Source organism: Symsagittifera roscoffensis, chromosome 1 (genome assembly GCF_963678635.1).
Source record: "Symsagittifera roscoffensis chromosome 1, txSymRosc1.1, whole genome shotgun sequence".
Lineage (NCBI taxonomy): Eukaryota > Metazoa > Xenacoelomorpha > Acoela > Convolutidae > Symsagittifera > Symsagittifera roscoffensis.
In genome coordinates, this window is record NC_087062.1 from 23,931,542 (window position 1) to 23,952,431 (window position 20,890).

Sequence of the window (20,890 nt, forward strand, 5' to 3'; positions counted from 1 at the left end):
TCGATCAAAGAGGAAGGACATGGAAATTTCGACCTTGGTGGCAGAATTTAAATCGAGTGGAGTTAAACTAGTTCGAAGATTTAAAGGCTTGAAAGCGCTAAGGTTCATTCGAATGTTTTAGTCATTGTTACTTGTTTTATCATATACTGTGGTTCGATTATAAACACGCATTGCCCGGCTTTCAGAATTATTTCGAAAGTTTCTTAGAAGCTTATACAGCCAGGAGCGGACAGGCAACTGCAACACAACCAAGCGAAAGAAAGACATTTATTGTTGTTTCAAGGAGAACTGTTAGCGTTCCGAAACACAGGTAACAATGAACTAAATTAAAACAACAAAAAATTTTGGGGATTTTTCTTCGAATGTGGATCTACTGTTTTGCTATGTTAACAGTTGTCAGAAAATTGTAAAATATTTCACAGCTCGTCTACTGTTGTTTTGTTTCATTTGTGTTGCTTTCAGGTGAAATAAGTTTCTATCGGGATAAGTTTGTGTTATCATACGAGCAAACTTTTTAAAAACCTAAGTCGCACATTTTCACAATCGATGGTAGCATGTCATTGTTCTGCTCAAAATCTTTTAAATAGAATTCAATACTGCTTCTCAAATACAATAATTGAATAAAACACGATGGACGATCCTTAGGTTAGTGGAGTAGGTACGTAGCTCGCATTCTTCCTGGTTCGAAGCCACTAGTCTGCTAAATATTTTTTACTTTTCGTAGCATCTTCAACTACGTATTGATATTTACACTAGTCAGTATTTTTTTCCAACTAAGTTGCAAGTATTGGTTTTTTGATAGCATGTGCTTTGACATTCGATTAGGAATAAGTTAACACAATTGATGCAATTGTAATTCATCAAATGAACCGAAAAAAAGCTATTTGTTTCAATCAACGGTACAATAATAAAGACTCGATTTCAGAATATTTCCAAGTCAACATATGAACAAATTTCGAAAACAGTATAATTTATACAAAGTTCAGCTTAATGCTTTCCAATTTATTGCATGGAAAATGTAGATGCCTTCAGTTTGCTCTATTCCAAAGTATTACAAGCAAAATTGTCACTATTCGTTTTGGTGTCACTTTTGCAACATCAGATTAACAATTGATTATCATTATCAGCTGCTCTATTTGAGGCTAGAGGTAGTAAATTGTCAAGGGCCCGCGGCGCAGATGCAAAGACAAGGTACTCTAAGCCTCCTGGTCGTAGGATTGAATTGTTTTTTTTGTCGTTTTCTCGCAGGTGTTAGCCAAGCTCAGCTTCACCTCGATGTTTTTTGATGTTTATCAGCGAGCTAAAAGATTACAAAAAAAGGTGTCAAATATTAAATGACAAAACCGATCTTTCTGACTCTTAGCACATTTTTTTATTTTGAATTCACAATTTGTCTATTCTCATCTATTTTTGGTATCTAAAGTTTGTAACCTCATTCAGTGGCAAAACTCACCTTTTTTTGAGCATGAAAAAAAAACGCGGAAGCAGTTTTCACAATATTTTCCGGCAAATTGTGATGCAAATGTAATATTTCCTAGACTGAAAAGCTATTTAATAATTGACTCTATTTCCTTTCATCATGCAAACATCATTTCATGATCCAACGAGTAACTTGACTAGATTAATTTTTGATGATGGCATATGTTTGTCAATAGCTAATGATTTGACTAGCGTTTTTGCATAAAAATCGGATTATTGGAAGAAAAATTTTACTGGTGTGAAAAAAAGGTTTGTCTTAAATCTTCTGATAGAAAAAATATCTTTATAAACCTAAAGAAGTTTTTTCCCAGCAAATTGATAGGCCAACCTGTATTTGAATATAGAAAAAGCTAAATTCCAATCTATTTTTGTGATATTTTTGCGTTATCGTAAATCTGAGACCCTTCGTGAGTTCTTAAGTGAACTGTTAGCTTTCATCAGTTTTATCGAATCCGGGGTTAGATTTTGATTTCATGTCATGAATTTTAGGCTTGTAATGTACTCTTTGGGATTTTTTGCTATGAAAAAAAAATAAAATAGAGTTAAATTGAAAAAGTTTTTAGTGGGCTAATTTTGAAAATTGGTAAATTATTGTTCCGGTTAATTTTCAAATGCAATCCTCCATCGGCGACTAAAAATTATCTGTTTTTTTTTGCGCAAAATCAAAACCCTTTTTTAAACTATAGATCGATCTGAGTAATATATCATAAGGAACGTTTTTAGTCATTAAGAAAAGTCAGCTATTAGTCAAAAACGGTCATCTCAAAAAAGTACAAAAGGGGACCCTTTGGGTCGAAAGGGGGTCGAATTCCTGAAGAAGGGCGTCCGCCCCCCCCCCCCCGCCTTCCCTCCATAAATCCGCCTATGCTTACTAGGCATTTTTAGATTAAATATTCTTCAGTTAAGCAATGAGTGCTTTATATTCTGTTACAAACGGCCCTTAAATTTGTTCAAATTAGTTGAGTTCTTTTCATTTAATGCTTCCAGAGTTTCTTGACGTTTTCTCTTTTTAAAAAAATCAAAAATCAGGTTTCAAATTTGTACCGAAGATAGTTAGTTTTATGATAACTTGTGGTCAATTTTTTTTTTTTGCTACTAGAAAGATTGATTTTTATCGATTGAAAATTCTGTTCGTGATTTTCGATAGTTTATTGATGATTTTTATTTTTCAGATGATATTTAATAATTTTTTTTTCAAAATAAAGTAAAAATAAGAAAACCCCTTTGGGGATCGAACCCGCAATTTATTGATTTCTAGTCACAAATATATCTTCTAAGCTACAGCTTCTGAAACTACTGCTAAAAGTTGATAACACTTAACGTGGGTCCCCAATTAAAAACTTTATAGTAGCTTTCTCAATAGAGCTCATTTTTAAACCGATTGCCCCTGGAATTTCAGTTTTATTCTATATAAAGATTCTGAAAAAAAACTTCATACAACTTGTATTTCAAAGATTCAGCAATGATTATCTACGAAAGTTCAACCCTAGAATGTAATGACATGGAGTTTCAAAAAGTTTTTTTATCAAAGATATATCAGAAAATTGAAAACAATTATTCTGGTAATTAGTTCTCCTTAAAGTTGAAGAACGAGTAACAATGCTCTAGACATCACTCGCATAATGTTTTTTAAACTTCTCGGTTGTAAGCAATTGACTGCTCTGAATGTTGCACTATTTTTCTAGTTTTTGTTTTTTTTTGCACCGCCGTAATAATGCTTTCCTCAATATTTTTACGCTTGATATTAGCAGGCAAAATCAAGTTTTTTTTATTTGATTAGTTTAGATAACAGAATCAGCGCTCGCTTTTTTCCGTTAAATCAAACTGTTTTTTTATACATTTATGTTTAAGCCTAATTTTTTCCGTGCGCTGCTACAAGTAAAGAAACTTTCCGAAATTTATTTTTTGAACAAGAACCCGACTTCCCCGTTTTTAAGAGAAGTGAAATAAATTGATTGGATTATTGTGGTCTATATAATTGTTACCATGTTGCTCTCAGAAAAGAAAATGACTTTAAAATGATCTTAAATCGATTTTTTTTTCAAAAAAATAATGCATTATTATTCAAGTGGAATCTGCAATAATGGATTAAATAGTAAATAGACAATCAAATAAAATGGATTTTTTCTTTTTCCTTGTTTAGCTTCGTTTTTCAAACGCATAAGAAAATATGAATTGACAATGAAACACTTTCCAGAACAAAAAATGAAAATCATGTATTGCAAAGGATTTAAGAAATGTTCGTCATATTGATCTTGGGCATAAAATTTAAAATGACAAATCGATCACTTTTTTTGACATGGGAATTGAAGTCGCGGGAACAATTGTGAAACATGCGTGGTATGCTCAAAACCGCTAATCCAGAAGTTTCATGGTATAAGTCATTTTTTCAAAGCTGTACGTCATGTCACGTTGACCTCAAGTCGTTCGACACATGATTATTCCAACTATTCCATGGCTTTTGGTCGCTGAAGTCTCATCTATTCAACTGTTCCCCACACAGAACACGCGAAAACAAAATCATTTAAACCAGCGAAAGGGGAAAATAATAAATTAAATGAATCCTAACAGCTCAAAAATTTGCGCAAAATTGCCTTAACATAAAAGTCTAACGACAGAAAGAGACATTAGTGGCGCGACTTAAGACTTGGGCCGCGCGACTTGAGAAAAGTTTTCAGTGGCGCGTCCTAAAAATTTTAGACTTAAGAAAAGACGTTAGCGACGCGATCTAGAAATTTATGCGGCGCGAAATATGATAAAATTAGTGGCGCGACTTCGGAGAAAGTTTTAGCGGCGTGATTTAAGAAAACACTTTAGCAGCGTTATCTAAAAAAACGTTTTAGCGGCTCCACATACAAATTAGATTAGCGGCGCGGCTCCAAATACTTTAGCAGCGCGACTCAAAATTTTGGCTGCGCGACTTGAATACAGATTTTGGTGCAGCGCATTAGAAAGTCTTAGCGGCGCACTTGAGAAAAAGATATTGACGGCGCAACTTAAGAAAAACTCTCGTGACGCGCATCATGAAATAAATTTAGCGGCACGACTTAAGAGACAATTTCAGCAGCGTGACTTCAGAGCGAAGCGATTTGAAAACTTTGGCGGCGCAAGGTAAGATAAAAATTTTTGCAGTACGATTTTTTTTTGCAGTGAGACTTAAAATTTTGGACGCGCGATTTGAGAAAAAAATTACTGGCGCCCCTTAGTAGGTTTTAGTGGCTTCTGATGTTATATACAGAAAATTAGAACAAGGAGAATTACCTGTCACACTAGTTTTAGATTTTGCAAAAGTTTTCGACTCTATTAGCCATAACATCATTTTATACAAGCTTGCCAAAAAGGCTTCAACCCTGACTGTTTCTTCCATTTTTTGCATCTTATCTCACAAACAAAAAACAAATAATTTTTATTCGTAATACATTGTCTCATTCCCGCAATATAACGAGTGGTGGTCCACAGGGATCATTTTTTGCAGTTTTCTTGTTTTCTTAAACTATTAACGATATGTCAGAAATTATTGACAACCCTTCCTTTTAATATGCTGACGATACCAAAATTCTTGAAAGTTGGTTTGACTTTTCTTCGATTCAAACAGATTTAAACAATGTAAACACCTGGGCAGCAGAAAACAGAATTGACTTCAACTTTGACAAGTTTGAACTAATTAGATTTCAAAAAACAAACAAGCGAAGAGCAAATAAGCGATCTTTTAGCTATTGATGGAGAACAATTAATTTTAAAATACACGGCGAAAGACCTTGGTGTTTGGTGCAATTTCAAAATGTCATGGATATACCACATCAGAGAAAGGCTTAAGAAAGCAAACATGCAATTTAATTACATCAGAAGATCTTCGCCAAACTCACTGAGTAGCTCTGTTCGGTTTTCGCTTTTTAAAAGTTGCATACTATTTTTCCAAGCATCTCCAGTTTGATTTGCGACTAAAAGTCAATGTAAGCGAATAGAAAAATTTCAACGGTGATGCATAAATTCGCGTTACAAAAATATATTGAATGACGAGGATTTTGTTTTTACTTGAACAAAAGCAAACTATTGCCAATTTCACTGACGTTATTTGAAAACGATTTAATTTCGCTGAATAACATTTTTAATAACGAGTTGTCGATAAATTTTCTTGATTTTTGGTCAATCGACAAGGGCACGGATTCAAATCGAACTGGAAACAAGACGTTTTTGAGAAAACCAATAATAACACGGAGCAGACTTTGTGAAAATTTCTTTTACCGTGTCGCAGAAATGTCAAAACTCTCGCGAGATCGAATTATTTGCCTGGCTATGATCCTTTTCAAGAACCTATAATCTTAAAAAAAATTACAAAAATTCTATAAACCTGTTGATGGTTGACAAACTACAAACCTTTAAATACTCGATTTATCCAAAGTCAAGGTTCTTAAGTTTATTTTACTAGTTTGTTATCAATGACGAAGAGCAACTAATCCCCGCGTTGCAGGCTGGAATCTTTTTTTTATTATGATAATTTTTTCTTGGGAAAAATTTCAGAGGGCTCGACTTAAAAAAAAAGACTTTAGCGGCACAAATTTAAATTTTTGGCGGCGACGAACAAGATTTTGTTATCCGATTTTAGAAAAGATTTCAGCGTCATGACTTACGAAAAGTCTCAGCGGCTCAAAAACACTATAGAATTCAGCGGTACGGCTAAAAACAATCTAAAGGCGCGGCCTAAAATTTAGCGGCGCCAATTAAAAAATTTGCGGCGCATCCTAGAAAAAAAATTTAGCGGCGCATCCTAGAAAAAAAAATTTTGCGGCGCGACTTCAGGAATTATTTTAGCGGCGCAACTTCAGAGAAAGTTGAGCGACGCGGTTTGAAAAATTTCGCGGCGCGACTTAAGAAATATTTTCAACGGCACGACTTCAGAGAAAATTTTAGCGGCGCGACCTAAGAAAAAACTTTAGCGGTGCGGCTCAAGAATTGAATTTGGTCGTGCGACTTAAGTAAAATTTTAGCGGCGCGACTTTAAAAAAACTCAAGCAGATAGACATAGGAAAAAAAATTAGCGGCGCTACTTCAGAGAAAGTTTCGGAGGCGCGAAATAGGAAATGACGTCAATTTTTTTGTGATTCGTTTGATTTAGCCATTCGATAATTATATTAAAAATTATCGCTGCTTCTGCAATACGCAGGATCTTAGATAGACAACCCAGCCTGTAGTCCGTTTTCCTTATTTGTCCACATTTCAGACAGTTGTTTTTTTGAGCAAAGCTCTTTTTTGCAGCTCGAAATTTTTTTCTATTGCGTCAAAAATTTCCACGTGGTACCTTTCTACAGCCAAAACTGCTCAAGTATTGGTGGACTGGGGGTCAAACGCGAGTAGGCTAGGGGTCAAACGCGAGCTCATCATCGTCATACACTATTATTGCCATGGCAGCGGAAAAATCCACAATCTAATAATTTTAATGTGAACGCCTTACCACTGGATTTTGCCTTCTTTTAACAAGGAAAATTTAAAAAACCTAAAAAAACCAATCATAAGCCAAATCGCGAAAAATCGAGTTTGAGAAAGATTAAAATCTAAAATTGTTTTTGAAAAGAAAGCAAATGAAAAAAAACCTTAAGATTAACAACAATTAATAGCAAACTTTCATAAATCAACCCGCCTTTTTGTCCTTTATCGCAAGTTGAGGTGCTCGACTTTTTTTTTGAATTTGAAAGTCGGGCAAGTGCACTTTTGCGACTAAAATATTGCGATCGATAAGCAATTTTAAGTCAAACACAGCGTCAAAACATACCCGATTTCGGCCGAGAGAGTCAAAACATACTTAATTTTGACCAAGAAAGTCAAAACATAGGTTGAACACAGTAGAACACAGTTGAACACAGTTTGCATTCTTTTTTACTTTTTCTCCCAATGCTAATGTACAAAAAACAGTAATTAATTGATAAATCATTAAGAGCAGAAAACTGTACAAATACGGCAATTGATATGAAAAATTAAAACACGGAGTACTCTGTCTATTTAAATAAACACGTAAATATGTTTGGTTAAGTTTTTCAAAAATAATCCGCCTTGATCAACTTCAGGCGGAAAACCTGAAGTTGATCAATTTGTGTATATTTGGCCCTATTCAATCGTAAAATCGACGATTTTGAATACTTGTTTTCATCAGTTTGTAACCCGTTCACTAAATTAAATTGTAGTAACAATTTACAAAAAAAACAAGTTGATCTTTTGTGTATTTATATAACACGTATATAGGTCAATTTCGGTTCAATTTTTAAAAAAAAACTTCGGAAAAAATTGAACTTGATCAATTTATGTATAATTTGTTCTATTCATTCGTAATCAAGACGACTCTGAATACTTGTTTTCATCAATTTATGACCCGTTTGGTAAATCATTTTGTAGCGTATACAAGTTCGGTCAATTTTTTTTTCAAAAAAAAATTTTGATCAACTTTTGTATAAATTGTTCTATTCAATCGTAAAACCGACAATTCTGAATACTTCCTTTCATCAATTAGTACATCAAATTGTTATATCAATTTGAAATGAAAAAAAAATACAGAGATATTTTTCTGTATTTATATAAACACTTATATAGGTTTGGTTGAGTTTTTTTTAAATGAAACTTCGAAAAAACTTGAAGTTGATCAAATTATGTATAATTGGTTCTATTCATTCATAAAATCGACTATTTTGAATAGATCTTTTCAACAAATTGTAACCCGTTTAGTAAATCAAATTGTTATATCAATTTGAAATGAACAAAAACACAGAGATGTTTTGTGTATTTATACCCCTTTATACAAACACGTATATAGGTTCGGTGGAAGTTTTCAGAACACATTTCGGAAGATAATTTTCCGTACGATCAGTTTATGTATAGTTTGATCTACTCAATCGTAATATTGACGATTTCGAATATTTGTTTTCATCAATTTGTAGCCCGTTAATAAATCAAATCGTAATATCAGTTTGAAATGAAAAAAAAACAGGGAGATCTTTTGCGTATTTATATAAACACCTATATAACTTCGTTCAAAAAATTTTTTTAAAGTAAACTTGAGAAAAAACTTGACCTTGATCAATTTGCGTATAAATTGTTCTATGCATTCGCAATATCGACGATGCTGAATACTTGTTTTCATCAGTTTGTGATCCGTTTGCTAGATCAAAGTTAAAATCAATTTGAGATAAAAAAAACCAGAGACTTTTTGTGTTTTTTATAAACACATAAATAGGTTTTAAACAATTTTAAAAAAAAAACTTCGGAAAAAACTTGAAACTGATCAATTTATTTTATAATATTTTCTATTCATTCGTAATGTTGACGATTCTGAATACTTTTTCTCATCAAATTGTAACCCGTTTAGTAAACAAAATGTAATAAGTTTGAAAGGAAAAAAAAAACAGGGAGATCTTCTGTGTATTTATATAACAGGTATATAGGTTGGGCTAAGTTTTTAAAAAAAAACTTCGAAAAAAAACTTGAAATTGATCAATTTATGTAGATCTTTTTCTATGTATTCGTAATATCAACGATTCGGAATAATTGGTTTCATCAATTCCTGACCCATTTAGTAAACCAAAAAATCATATCATATTGAAATAAAAAAAATACACGTTTTTTTTGTGTATTTATATAATCATGTATATAGGTTCGGTAAAGTTTTTTGAAATCAAACTTCGGAAAAAAACTTTAACTTGATCAGTTGATCAATTTATGTATAATTTGGTCTATTGATTCGCAATATCGACGATTCTGAATAGTGGTTTTCATCAATTTGTAACACGTTTGGTAATACAATTTTTCTGCTCTTGCACCCTTTCTAATCGCAAACTTCTGCTCTGTGACCCCCTTTCACTTTAAAAACTTGGTTGATATACACCTGGTCTTTATATTCTGCGCACGGCGATCACTAACACGTTTTTGAGGCGTACGAACAAAAGGGTACGTTAGGGCAAAAATAAGCGGGTTCGAAATAGTTTTTTTTCAATTTCATGTGAAAAAAAGTTAAAATATGATATCAGTGTTTCATTGATGATTTAGTAGTTTAACGAGCAGCACTACAAAACAGTTGAGGTCAAAAATTTTGGCCGCTATGGGCAGTTAAAATGGTGGGTCTTTTGCACTAAACGGCCCAAAATCAATTTTTCTATATCGTAAGTTGAAATATTTGCGTTTGAATCTGATTGGCTAACTTTAGCCAATCAAATTCAACCAACTCAGTCAGGCACTCCGATCAACACTTCCAACAAATAAAAAATAAGCCGTAATTACCGAAAAGGTGGAACTTTGTAAAAATAATCAAATTAGTTTCTGCAACTGGATCTCGTTAACGATATCCCTCCCTCGGGAATCTAGGAACAACTCTCCACCATATAAAGAAAAAAATCAACGATTAAGCATATGAGAATTTTATACTTACTAACAAATCTTTTAAGATATAGTTAAAGAGATCCGTACAACCTTGCCCAGACAAAAAAAATCAAAATGGCTTGACAAAACAAAAATTCTGAACTGTTTATCTATTCGGCTAATAATTTTATTGGATCAGGATCTACTTAAGAATTTTCCCCCTATGGTATTTCAACCCCAATAAATAAATACATAAAATTAGCGTAAGTGCTTGTATCGAGAATTCCAACTTTGCTGCATTCTGATTGGTCGAAAAATCGACAATTTTGATCTTCTTAACAATCTCTCCTCCTTTCCTGAAGGAGGGGAGATTGTTAAGTAGATCCATTTTAACTGCTTGAAAATTCAATTGGGCTCTTTTGCACTCCCCCTTGAATATTGTAGTTTAAAAACTAACTTACCAACTAACTAATATAATCACAGTAAGACAATTGTAGAAACTGAAAATTTGAAATGTGGGGGAGTAGGAAAGAGCGGAAATAGCAAGAAAATGTCGATGGAACTTGATTGGTTAATTCGCCAATCAGATTCAACCACATTCATTTCAGTTTAAGACATGTAGAACTAATGATTTTATGCCGTTTAGTGCAGAAGACTCAAAATGCTTTATGGTTTTTCCGAATAAAAAACAATCTACAATTTTTTATGGTACATAATTCGGATTTTGTTAACTCCCCCCCCCTTTGGACCCTGTTAACTATCCCCCCCCTATGCATGTATTTTTTTGACAGACATTTCTGTATAAAATATGCATCATTACGATGCCAAACTGTGCATTGTGAGGGGATTCCGCAACAAGGACGCTCCTTTTGTTCTTCTTTTGTTCTTTACTTTCCTTTGATCATTCCGACAAAATTTTAACATGTTTAAAGACTTGTCTCTGGAATCCAGGAACACACAGACACAAAAATGTGCGCCTATCCAGTGCACAGTTTGGCCTCGTAATGATTTCAAAAATGTCAAAAAATAATTGGGTTTTTATTTTTGCGCGTTCATATTTGTATTAGCTACTATTTATATAGTACTCACATAAAAAAATTTAATTAAATATATTTTCTGAAAACTGTCTCAAGTTATTGAAAATGTGATAGCCAAAGTTGAATTTCTGAAAATCGAAATAGGGGGGGGGATAGTTAACAAGATCCCATAATTAGATTCCCTCTGTAGAGTGGAATTCAAATCTAATGTTTTAGAAAGTCTTCTTTGTTCGCGAAAACCATTTACCATAATCCGGCACCAACCATAATCCGGTACCAACAATATTCCGGTACCAACAATAATCCTGTTCCAGGAATTAATTCGGCACCAAGAATTATTTCGGCTCTAAGAAATAATCCAGCACCAACAATATTTCTGTACTTGATTTTTTAAAATATTGATCTGAAGTCGCTCTAATGTTATTCGGTCTAAAAGACCCATTGGCTAGAATATGCCGGTAACCTGGATGGAAATTAGTAAAAAATGACTCAACTCGACACGAGGAAGTATAGGATTATCATGCTCAACTTAATTATAGTCATTTTTGGCTTTTTCTTTTTTTTCTGTTGCCACACAGTATCTTGGTTTTATCTTCAAAAAAGTGTAAAAAAAGGCAAAAAACTATTTTTTTGTCGGTTTAGAAAAAAAAACGAAAACTTATCAAGATAATACCTACAAGCTATGCAAAACGAGCATGGTCATAAATAGCATGGTTGTTTGGTTTGAATTGAAAACCCTTTGTACGTATGAATTTTAGTCCTAGAAATGACTTTGGTAATAAATGAAAAAACAAGGAGCCGTATATCTGGTAGAAGCCAAAACACTGAAACGTTGTCATACTAGCAAAAAAAATGAAAAAACATACCAAATGTTTCTGTGCTTTGTTCTTATTATTATTGGTGCCATTTATCAACATATGCACTCGCATACTTGAGAACCTAATCTAACAATCACTTTGTTTCGGGTGGCAGGAAAACCAAAAATTAAGTACAGTCAGCCGAAAACTACTTAACTTTCGTTGCCATCTGCATATCGTATTATCTAACTTTTTTTCATAAAAATACACGAATATTGACACACTGCTTATCATTTTCGGCTGTTTCATTCTTCGACTAGTGTGCATAGCCTTTGATTTTCCTCCGATCACGCGTGTTGCACGCTGAATGGAAAAATTTCTTCTAGCTTAACAGATGTTTTCACGTCTATTCAACACAGAAAGAGCTGAAAGAAGAATGTTTTGTCTTCATTCCTTACTTTTTTTGAGCTGGGTTACAATAGACCAGTTTTAGAAGCGATATATTTGCGGTTATATTGAGAAATTCTTTCAGATAACAGTCTCCTGAAACCTGGAATTTTGAAACCAATAGACCATTATCGTCAATTTTATGGGCTTAAAATTATGTGGTCAATAAAAATTTCAATGGAAAATTTACCGCTAATCATCTCGAGTAAGTAAACTGCTTCGGTTTTCAAAGTCTTCAAAAGAATTAAAGAGATAATCTTTCAGTTGTAACGTTGCTCTGGTAAATAAAAAATGCGGGTCAAAGGCAAAAAAAATTTTCAGCAAGCTCCAAAAACATTTTACAGTTTACTCTTAAGATTTATGTTCAGGCGAAAACCAAAAATATACTCTGAAACTAAACTTCATTAACCCGAACTGATATTTTAAAGTTAGTGGTTCTTTCAGGGTTAACCTGTTTGGTAACAAATTCCTTATTTTACGTAGTTTATATGTATTTTTTCCTTGAGTGTTACAATATCTAATTAATTCCATTTTTTTATTCCCTTCTCTATTGTATTTTTTCCCCGAGTTTGATGTATTTTTTCCCCAAGTTTTACGATATGTAATTCAAATTTTTTTTTTGATTCTTTGATCCCTTGTAGATTCTGTTTTTTGTTCGTTGAGTTTAACGAGATCTAATTCAATTTTTCAATTCTGTAACAGTTTTTGATTCATGGTCCAATTTAAGGAAATTGCAATTCCAGTAAGCAATCAAAAGTTAGATAATCAACGACAGTTTTAATCCTATCTTGATTAAACTTACAACACATTTTCTCATCAGCGGCGATTTGGCATTCGTTTCAAATTAGTGCGATAGCCACTGTAGTTATTATCATCAGGTAATTTTATCTGAGGAAAGTGGGCTCATACAAACTTCAATCCCCTGCCATTGCATAATAAAAAGGCTTTTCACAGTATCAGTTGCATAAATTGCTCTCAAAACAAGCAGATGAACAAAAGCAAAATGGTGTGATGCCATCCTAAACCTCCAAAAAACAGCAAGGCTTCCCTTGAACACAAATTTTAATCGATTAAGTAAACCACTTGTGCTTTTTACCCCCATATAAATTGATTGAAATTCGTTTCCAAATCAAAATTGTTTCATAGACAGGAAGCAAGTTGTTATAATTCACTTTTAAAAACATTTCTGCGTGTTTTTTCCTTTATAGTTTGTGTCAAATTTTAATTTATAGCCGAAGGTTGTGTATCCATTTTGCATCATTTTATGAACTTTAAGTTTGCCTTATTTTAATCATTTACTCTTGGTAAACAAAAAGCTTTTGGAATACCTGTGACTTTTTCTTGCCGTTTTGCTTGCGAAATAAACAAAAAAGCATCTAGAAACCCGCAGTTCCATTTGGATTAAAATTGGAAAAGACTTCTTGCTGCTTGATGCCCTTGGGATTAATTCCATTCTTAAGTTCCACATTTCCACAATTCATCTATTTCACTTTTTCAGCTAAGCAGCCGTGTCTAACGTTTCGCTTCCAGGAGTCAACCTCAACTGCCAATCAGAATCACAACAGTCAATAAAAAATATGACGTCATCAGATAAACCTCACAGCACATCTGAAGTGAAAGTTGTCAAAGGAATTGTTAATATTGAACGAGATGCATTTTACACCAACGATTTATTCGAGAAAAATGGGAAAAGTGGAAGCAAGAAGTACTCAAACGACAGTACTCGAACCCATTCAACTACTATATCTTCTGATATGTTATCGTGCAACCCCTCATTCCCTGTTAAATGGCTCTTAGCAAAAATCACAAACATTCAGCTGTTCCCGACGTTTAGAAATTACTCGTTCAAGTCGAACTTACTGCTAGACATAAATGCAGCTCTAATATTAACGGCCTTAGTTATTCCACAATGTATGGCTTACGCTATTCTAGCCAAAATGCCACCAGTGGTAGGAATATATATCTCAATTATTCAGCCTCTTTTGTACGCTATAATGGGAACTTGCCCAACGGCTTCGTTCGGAACTTTCGCACTTTTGAGCATGCTTGTCGGCGACTCAATTGACGAAATCTGCGTGTTACCGGAAGCTTGTTCGGAAACAGATCGAATATCAATCGGCGCATCTCTTTCGCTTATCATGGGTCTAACGCAAATGTGTATGATGGTGCTTAACTTCGGAAAAATTGCTCAATTTTTGGACCAAACTGTGGTTAGAGCTTTTACAACAGCTGTTGCATTTCACATTGGTTCAAGCCAAATTAAAAATGTCTTTTTTGGATCTTCGGGAATTACTCACAGTAACAGAATACCACCATCAGAATTTCCAGTCTTAGGGAAACTTTACGAAGCTGGTGAAAATATAGAGAAGTTCAATTTTATGGAGTTTTCAATTTTTTTCTGCAGTTTATCACTGTTGCTACCTTCAAAAGCGATCGTTCAGATGTTAAAAAAGCGATGGAAGTATGTCGAATTTCCGATGGATTTCATAGTTGTTTTCATTGCAGCGTTTTTGAATTATTCGTTGAAATTAGACAAAAATTTTGGGATATCGTCGGTTGGACAGATTCGATTCCAGACAACTTCGATTCCGCCAAATTATCGGTTCTCGTTCAAAATATTCCAAGCTGCTTTGGTGCTATCAATTGTAACAGTATCTATGCATCTATCTTTCATCAAAGTGTTCAATTCGAAGAACAAAGACTTGAAAAAGAAGAAAACAAAAACAGGAGCCGATCAGGAGATTTTAGCTGCTGGTTTTACTAATTTCGTGGCCAGTTGGTTCTCATGCTACCCTGGAACTGTATCTCTGTCTCGATCTGTTGTCTTATTTGAAAACGAGGCAAAGTAAGTCGAAAGTGTTTCCAATCGTGAAATTTTTGCTATGCCTGATTCAATAATTAAATGTCTTAAATAAAATTGAGGATTTATCGTTTAGGCTTTCAAAAAGTTAGAAGAAAACTGTGCATATCAAGATGAAGCTTTGAATGTGAATCTTGCTTAACTTTTCGGAAAAAAATGGAAAACTACAGATTTGTCCCTGACGCACAATATCAAATACAAAATGATAATTTCTCTGTCTATTGAAGCACAATTTGGGATTAATCAGCCTACCTCAATTCAATTTGGAGTAATTTTTGAGCTGGATTACATAGCCGCCTAAGCTAAGCGTTAAAAAAAACAGAAACATTGCTCGCATAATTATCTCAATTTGGTAGCCTCCAAAGCCCCGTAAGTTTCGGAATCATTGCAGGTGAAGCATTTTTAAATTATTATCGGTGTCTGTATTTTTGGGCACGCAAGTTTTTTTTTGCTTAATTTGGGTGATTAGAAAAACGCTATATTTGTTGTCCCCACTTTCTTAACAAGTAATAAAACAATTGTGCTCGGAATAGTGTTTCCAGAAAACTTTCGACATTTGAATCAACAATATCTGTTACTTTAACTTTTCTTCAAAGAATATGGCCAGCTAATTGATCCAAATGTGTCGTACTTACGCACGAAATATATATTTCTCTGTAATTGAAGTAGAGTTGTTGAAGGAGTTCAAAAAATGAAACTTTTTAAAAAATATTGAAAAATTTAGTCATTGAAAGCAGTGAAGACTCGTATATAAGTTTTTGTTTATTTGTCGAACAGCAAAAAAGCAAATGTCGCAAAAAACGTGATCAATTCCAGTTCAGAAAGTGGGCTTGAATTTCCAGATTTCCCACGGGAATAATAACTTTACCGATTGACCCAGTAAGCTATTGTCACTTTGTTTGCTAGGAAATAACATGAGATACATTACAGGGCAGTCTTGCTGCTCAGATATTTGAGAAAATGAAAAGTTTATGGGTTAATAATTTTATTAAGGGATGTTCGTTCAAAATTAAATTGTTCCTATTAATTCACTATAAAACGCAAATCATTGTACCTGGTAATTGGTATTATCTGTGGGGCGGAAAATTTTAATCTTATCATTTACTCTTGAACACTAACCTTTTTGTTTCAAAGCTAATCGAGACACATTATAAATGGAAACCGAAACTTACTGAGCTTTTGCGCTTGCTTACATTAAAAAATCCTTTTTTTTTGCTATTTTCTGGTGCTATAAACCTAATGCCTTCAGTTTCATTTCAAAGTTGATTTCCAGGAGCCAACTGACCGGAGTGATATCTTCTTGCTTCATGGTGGTGGCCTACCTGCTTCTCCGCTCTGCCCTAGGATACATTCCTATGGCAGTTCTAGCAGCTATCATAGTAACTGCTCTTCGCAATCTGTTCAAGCAGTTCAAAGATGTTCCACAGCTGTATAGGAAGTCAAAACTTGAGTTGATGGTCTGGCTGGTGACATTTGCAATGGCCTTTGTGTTCTCGTGTGAAATTGGTAAGAAAAGATTCCAACAAAATTTTCGACACTTTTTCATTTATTCCTCAAAAAACCACAAAACCGCCATTAAATTTTCTCTTATGATTTTTATAGTAAGTCCGACTTAAAAAGATTTTTCTACAGTAAATCCGATTTTTTAAGTTACTTTTGAAGTTCAGTAAAAATTAGTTCTTGATTTTGTGGTCGATATAATTATTAAGATAAATGCAGGTATCTTTGAGACTAAAAGCTAGATTGTGATATATTAAAAAAATAATAAATTATTTTGGTATTTAGGTCTTCTTGTCGGTTTCTGTGCTTCCATCTTTCGACATTTATACCTTCAGAACCAAGCTACAGTTAAGGTGTTACAAACAACTAATACAGCTGCTGACCTTCTAGTAGAAAAGGATACTATTTCCGATTTAGCCCAGAAAACTGAAGTGAACTTTTGTAATGGTTTCAGTAATTCAGCTTTGACCAGCGCCCCGTTTTTCGCCTTACGAGTAACTGGACCCATTAGCTCCATAACAGTCGACTATATTACAAAAGCGATTACGTCATACACAAAACAGCGTTTGCCAGGCTCGTATGGTGACGAAACGGTTTCATTTATAACCAAAAACTCGAGTAAAAATGATTCCGATATGAAACCTAGAAAACGATTTATTTTGTGTCCAAAGAAAAATTCGGCCGAAAATATTAAGTATGAGCCACTTTTGGACGAAGGGTACGTGAACCTCATTCAAAATGGGCATTCTCAAATCGACGAAGAAGAAAGAACTTGTCAGGACGAAAAAGAGAATGACGTTCATTTATCAGTTGAGGGCGACGAAACAACTTCTGAACATGTAGACCAAACAGTCTATTTCATACTGGATTTGAATCACGTTGCGTACTTCGATTACATCGGAATGAAGCAGTTTCAAGTAAGTTAAGCGCTTTAGTGTAGGCAGATACCAATTTTGTAATTCATTTTATCAAAAACTTAGTCCTGCAAAATTTGCACGACTGAATAGTCTGGTTAGCAAAAACAGCTAGACTTGAACTGCTGAAAGAGTGCATTTGAGTGGAGAAAAAGTCTCTTTTATCTCAGATGCACTGGTCAAATCAAACTACTTCGGTTTTCGGTCGAGCGAAACGGATATAGCGATGCGTTTAATTTGGTATATTTGCTATTAAAAGCCTATTACTATTGGAGCTTGGACTATTTTCATGCAAACAACTATGATACTACCCGATTCGAGGTCCCACACTTATGTCCAGACTTTAAAAGTCGTGCCGCGTCCGGATCTAGGTTCAAATTGCATAGTCGCACCGAGAACTTGAGTCTGATAAGTCTGGACATAAAGTCGCGAAAGAGCTCCATGGGTACCGAAAGCGATCTTTTTAACAATTTCCTCCCTTTCGTACCTAATATGGGGTCGCAAAAGTCTGAGGATAAAGTCGCAATTACGCAACATCCGCATCCGCGCGACAATTTGAAATGATCTAAGCCAAAGTTCGAGAAGCAACATCCAACTGAAAAAACTTTATACGAAAAACAAGAAAAAAGCTTTGAACTGTTTTACTTTTTAAGCTATAACGGCTCTTTTCCAGTTTCCCACCCCCTTGCGAAATTACAAAATTAAACTGTTCAAAAAATTTTACACGTCATTTCGCATGTGAGAAATTGTTTAACCATTGTTCACCTGTTCACGCTGCTATGTTTCAATGCAGTTTATAAGTTTAAAGAGACTTTCAAATATTGTTCAGAAAAACTTAAAGGGGGAATTGAAAGAGAACCGCTATAACTTGTGACATTAAACTTCAGCTGGTCCGATAAGAATGAGGTGGTCCGATAAGAATTAACAAGTCCGATGAAATAGCTGATCCAATAAGAACGACTTCAGCCTAAAAAATATGAAAAGAATAACAAATAGAAAGTTCGAAAAACTTTCGCTACTTTTTGTCTAGACTTTCGCAGCTTTTCAGACTTTCGCATCTTTCAGTACAGACTTTGCGACTTTTCAGACTGTCCCCTTTTATGTTCAGATTTCAGCCTTTTGCGAATTTATATCCAGATTTTCGCTACTTTCCTCCCCAAACGGTCACCACTTTCTGTCCAGACATTTGCAAATTTTCAAGCTTTCGTGTCTTTATGTCCAGACGTTTGCACCTTTCCTGACTCTGGCGTCAAAATTTATCATTTCGTCGTGCTGTCTTCTCTGTGGTCGCAAAATTCGCTGCGGAATTTTCACGTCGCAAAATCTGGAAAAGGTTACTCTGATTACGCCGCTACATGTCGGATTGCACCGGTCGCGCTGTTGCCTGAGTTGAGCTGTCTTCATCTCGGCGGTGAAGGATACGATGTTTTTTTGCGTCGCTAAAGTCCTGAAATGCTAAGTTTTTGTTTGCGAAAGCTTGAACATTCCAAAGTTTGGTTGCGAAAGTCTCGGAATACCAAAAGTTTGGTTGCGAAAGTCTCGCAATAGAATACACAGGTTTGCAATAGAATACACTGGTTGCGGACCTCGACCCTGGAACTCTAAAATCTTCTGATTCCCAAGAGTTTTTTTTCACGCGAACTCAGGACATACAAACTGGAAGAAGTAACAAATCAGATTTTTCTGAAATTTCTTGACTCTACCTTTCTCCAGAAAGTTCTTGATTCTGGACAACTATTTTTTGTTAATCTTTTTTTTTGCGAGAGAAGTGACTTGTAATTTGGGTCTGTAAAGTTAGGTTGATTCCTGACTCGATCTGTAATTTTTTCTTTTGTAGGACTATCGTTTGTCTGCTCCAAGGCTTGAAATTTGCTTGAAGACTCAGAAACTTTTTTCCAATTCAGCTAGCTTTATATTGTATTTGTAATTTTGCAGGTAACCGAGTTTCATGAGTTTGTACTTTTACATAATGAATGTAGTGAGTACTCTTATATAGGTCTTGATTTTTTTTCAGGAAAATTCGATTTTTCGCGGTTTGACTTGTGATTTCTTTTCAAGTTCAATGCATTTCTATTGTTAAAAGGAAGACAAACTCCACTATCGAACAGCAAAACTGTAATGGGCACAAAAAATGTGATCGCCTTCTAATTTCGAAAATGGAAATGAATTATCATATTTCCCAGCGAAATAAAAATTTTACCTAATGATCCAGTTTTCTCAAATTGGGGTAGTTTTAACAAAAAAATGTCCATCATAAATTGTCTCATTATGCATTGAAAGTTTTTCCCATTATGCATTGAATGCATTGAACGTTTTTCATTATGGCCAATTATTTTTGCTTATGATTTATCTTTCTGTATTGCAATTAACGCAACAATTCCCGCTTCGTCTTTAGATCAGTTGTTAGTTTTGACAAAGTTTCAAGGTGGTTTTCTTGAATTGGTTTTTTTTTAATTCTAAAATATCGCAGTATCGCCTTTTCCTGCGACTTATTTGACGTGAACTTTTAGGAGATGCTGTTATCCTTCAGCTGTCAGAATCTCATCGTGCTCTGCTGTAGACAAGACATCGAAAACCAATTGCAAAACAACTGGGACGAACAAGAGAAAAAACTACGAGTTGTACCAACTTTTGTTGATGCTTTAGCTTGTATCCCAAACAGCAACTGCCCTATTTTGTCATCTGATCTAATAACAAGGTCTTCGTCTAAGCTTTAGGCCAAAAAGTCAATCACAACTGAAGCTATTTTATTATTTAAAAGTTCATGCTCATAATTTAATTTTTTTAAGTAAACTTGTTTTCAAACATTAAACTTTAAGGTAAAAGAACTCCGATCAGTGATTTTTCTCTTTTTCAGAGATTTCAAAAGGACGGATACGTACATATCCAAAGACACCTGAAAGTCCAAGGAGACCCCAATTTGAAAATCGTAGATTCCCTCCGCTGGAAAAGCTTAGATCTGCGTGGCGAAGTAATGCCGAGAGATGCCAAGTGAGATTGCTACTTAATTTGAATAACAAAACAAAGACGAGCTTCGAATCATTTGCTTCAGAAAAAGTATGACAGTTTTCAGGCGTTGACAGTAAAAAACTGACATTTTTCAACTTTTTTCCAAAAGTTGTGAAACCAGACATTCTTCAACTCAATCCAGCAAGCAACTTTTAAAACTCACTTATGACTTTAAAAAATGATTTCGAAAACTCAAATCATGAATCAATTGTGGAAAAAAAAGAGAAAAACGGATTTTTTTTTTTCAAATATTTCGAAGCAGTTAAATTCACTCTTTCAAATTATCTGATAATGGCCAGCATGAAAATATTAAAAAAGGCACCATTCATTGCTTTTTTGCAAAAAAGGGTACATCAAAAGACAAAAAAAACTGTCGTAAGACCTAAAATCAGAAAAAACTCAAATACCGGCACAATTATAGAAATAAATCAAAATCAAAAATTATCGTGGAAAGAACTTAAATCAGGAGAAACTTCTGCCCAGTGTCAGCTTATTCGACAGTAATCA

General features: G+C 34.3%; 2 protein-coding genes across 4 annotated transcripts in view; both read left to right on the top strand.

The window, feature by feature from the left end:
* Positions 1-20,890, top strand: part of LOC134841641 (dnaJ homolog subfamily C member 13-like) — a 554,774-nt gene that overhangs the window by 228,723 nt on the left and 305,161 nt on the right. The window lies entirely within an intron of this gene.
* Positions 109-20,133, top strand: LOC134855822 (prestin-like). 2 transcript variants are annotated; one of them, XM_063872255.1, is made up of 5 exons: positions 109-310; positions 13,599-14,945; positions 16,234-16,466; positions 16,746-17,377; positions 19,885-20,133. In XM_063872255.1, exons 2-5 carry the CDS (start codon positions 13,678-13,680, stop codon positions 20,089-20,091), a joined length of 2,340 nt encoding a protein of 779 aa, XP_063728325.1. In that variant the 5' UTR covers positions 109-310; positions 13,599-13,677; the 3' UTR covers positions 20,092-20,133. The 2 variants fall into 2 exon arrangements, with proteins under 2 accessions (XP_063728325.1, XP_063728326.1); XM_063872256.1 differs by lacking the exon at positions 109-310 and having other exon boundaries at positions 13,455-14,945.

Coding starts and splice junctions, on each gene's coding strand:
- LOC134855822 (XM_063872255.1), top strand. CDS start 13,678: ATGACGTCATCAGATAAACCTCACAGCACATCTGAAGTGAAAGTTGTC. Junction 14,946..16,233: donor TTATTTGAAAACGAGGCAAA/GTAAGTCGAAAG, acceptor GTTGATTTCCAG/GAGCCAACTGACCGGAGTGA. Junction 16,467..16,745: donor TGTGTTCTCGTGTGAAATTG/GTAAGAAAAGAT, acceptor TTTGGTATTTAG/GTCTTCTTGTCGGTTTCTGT.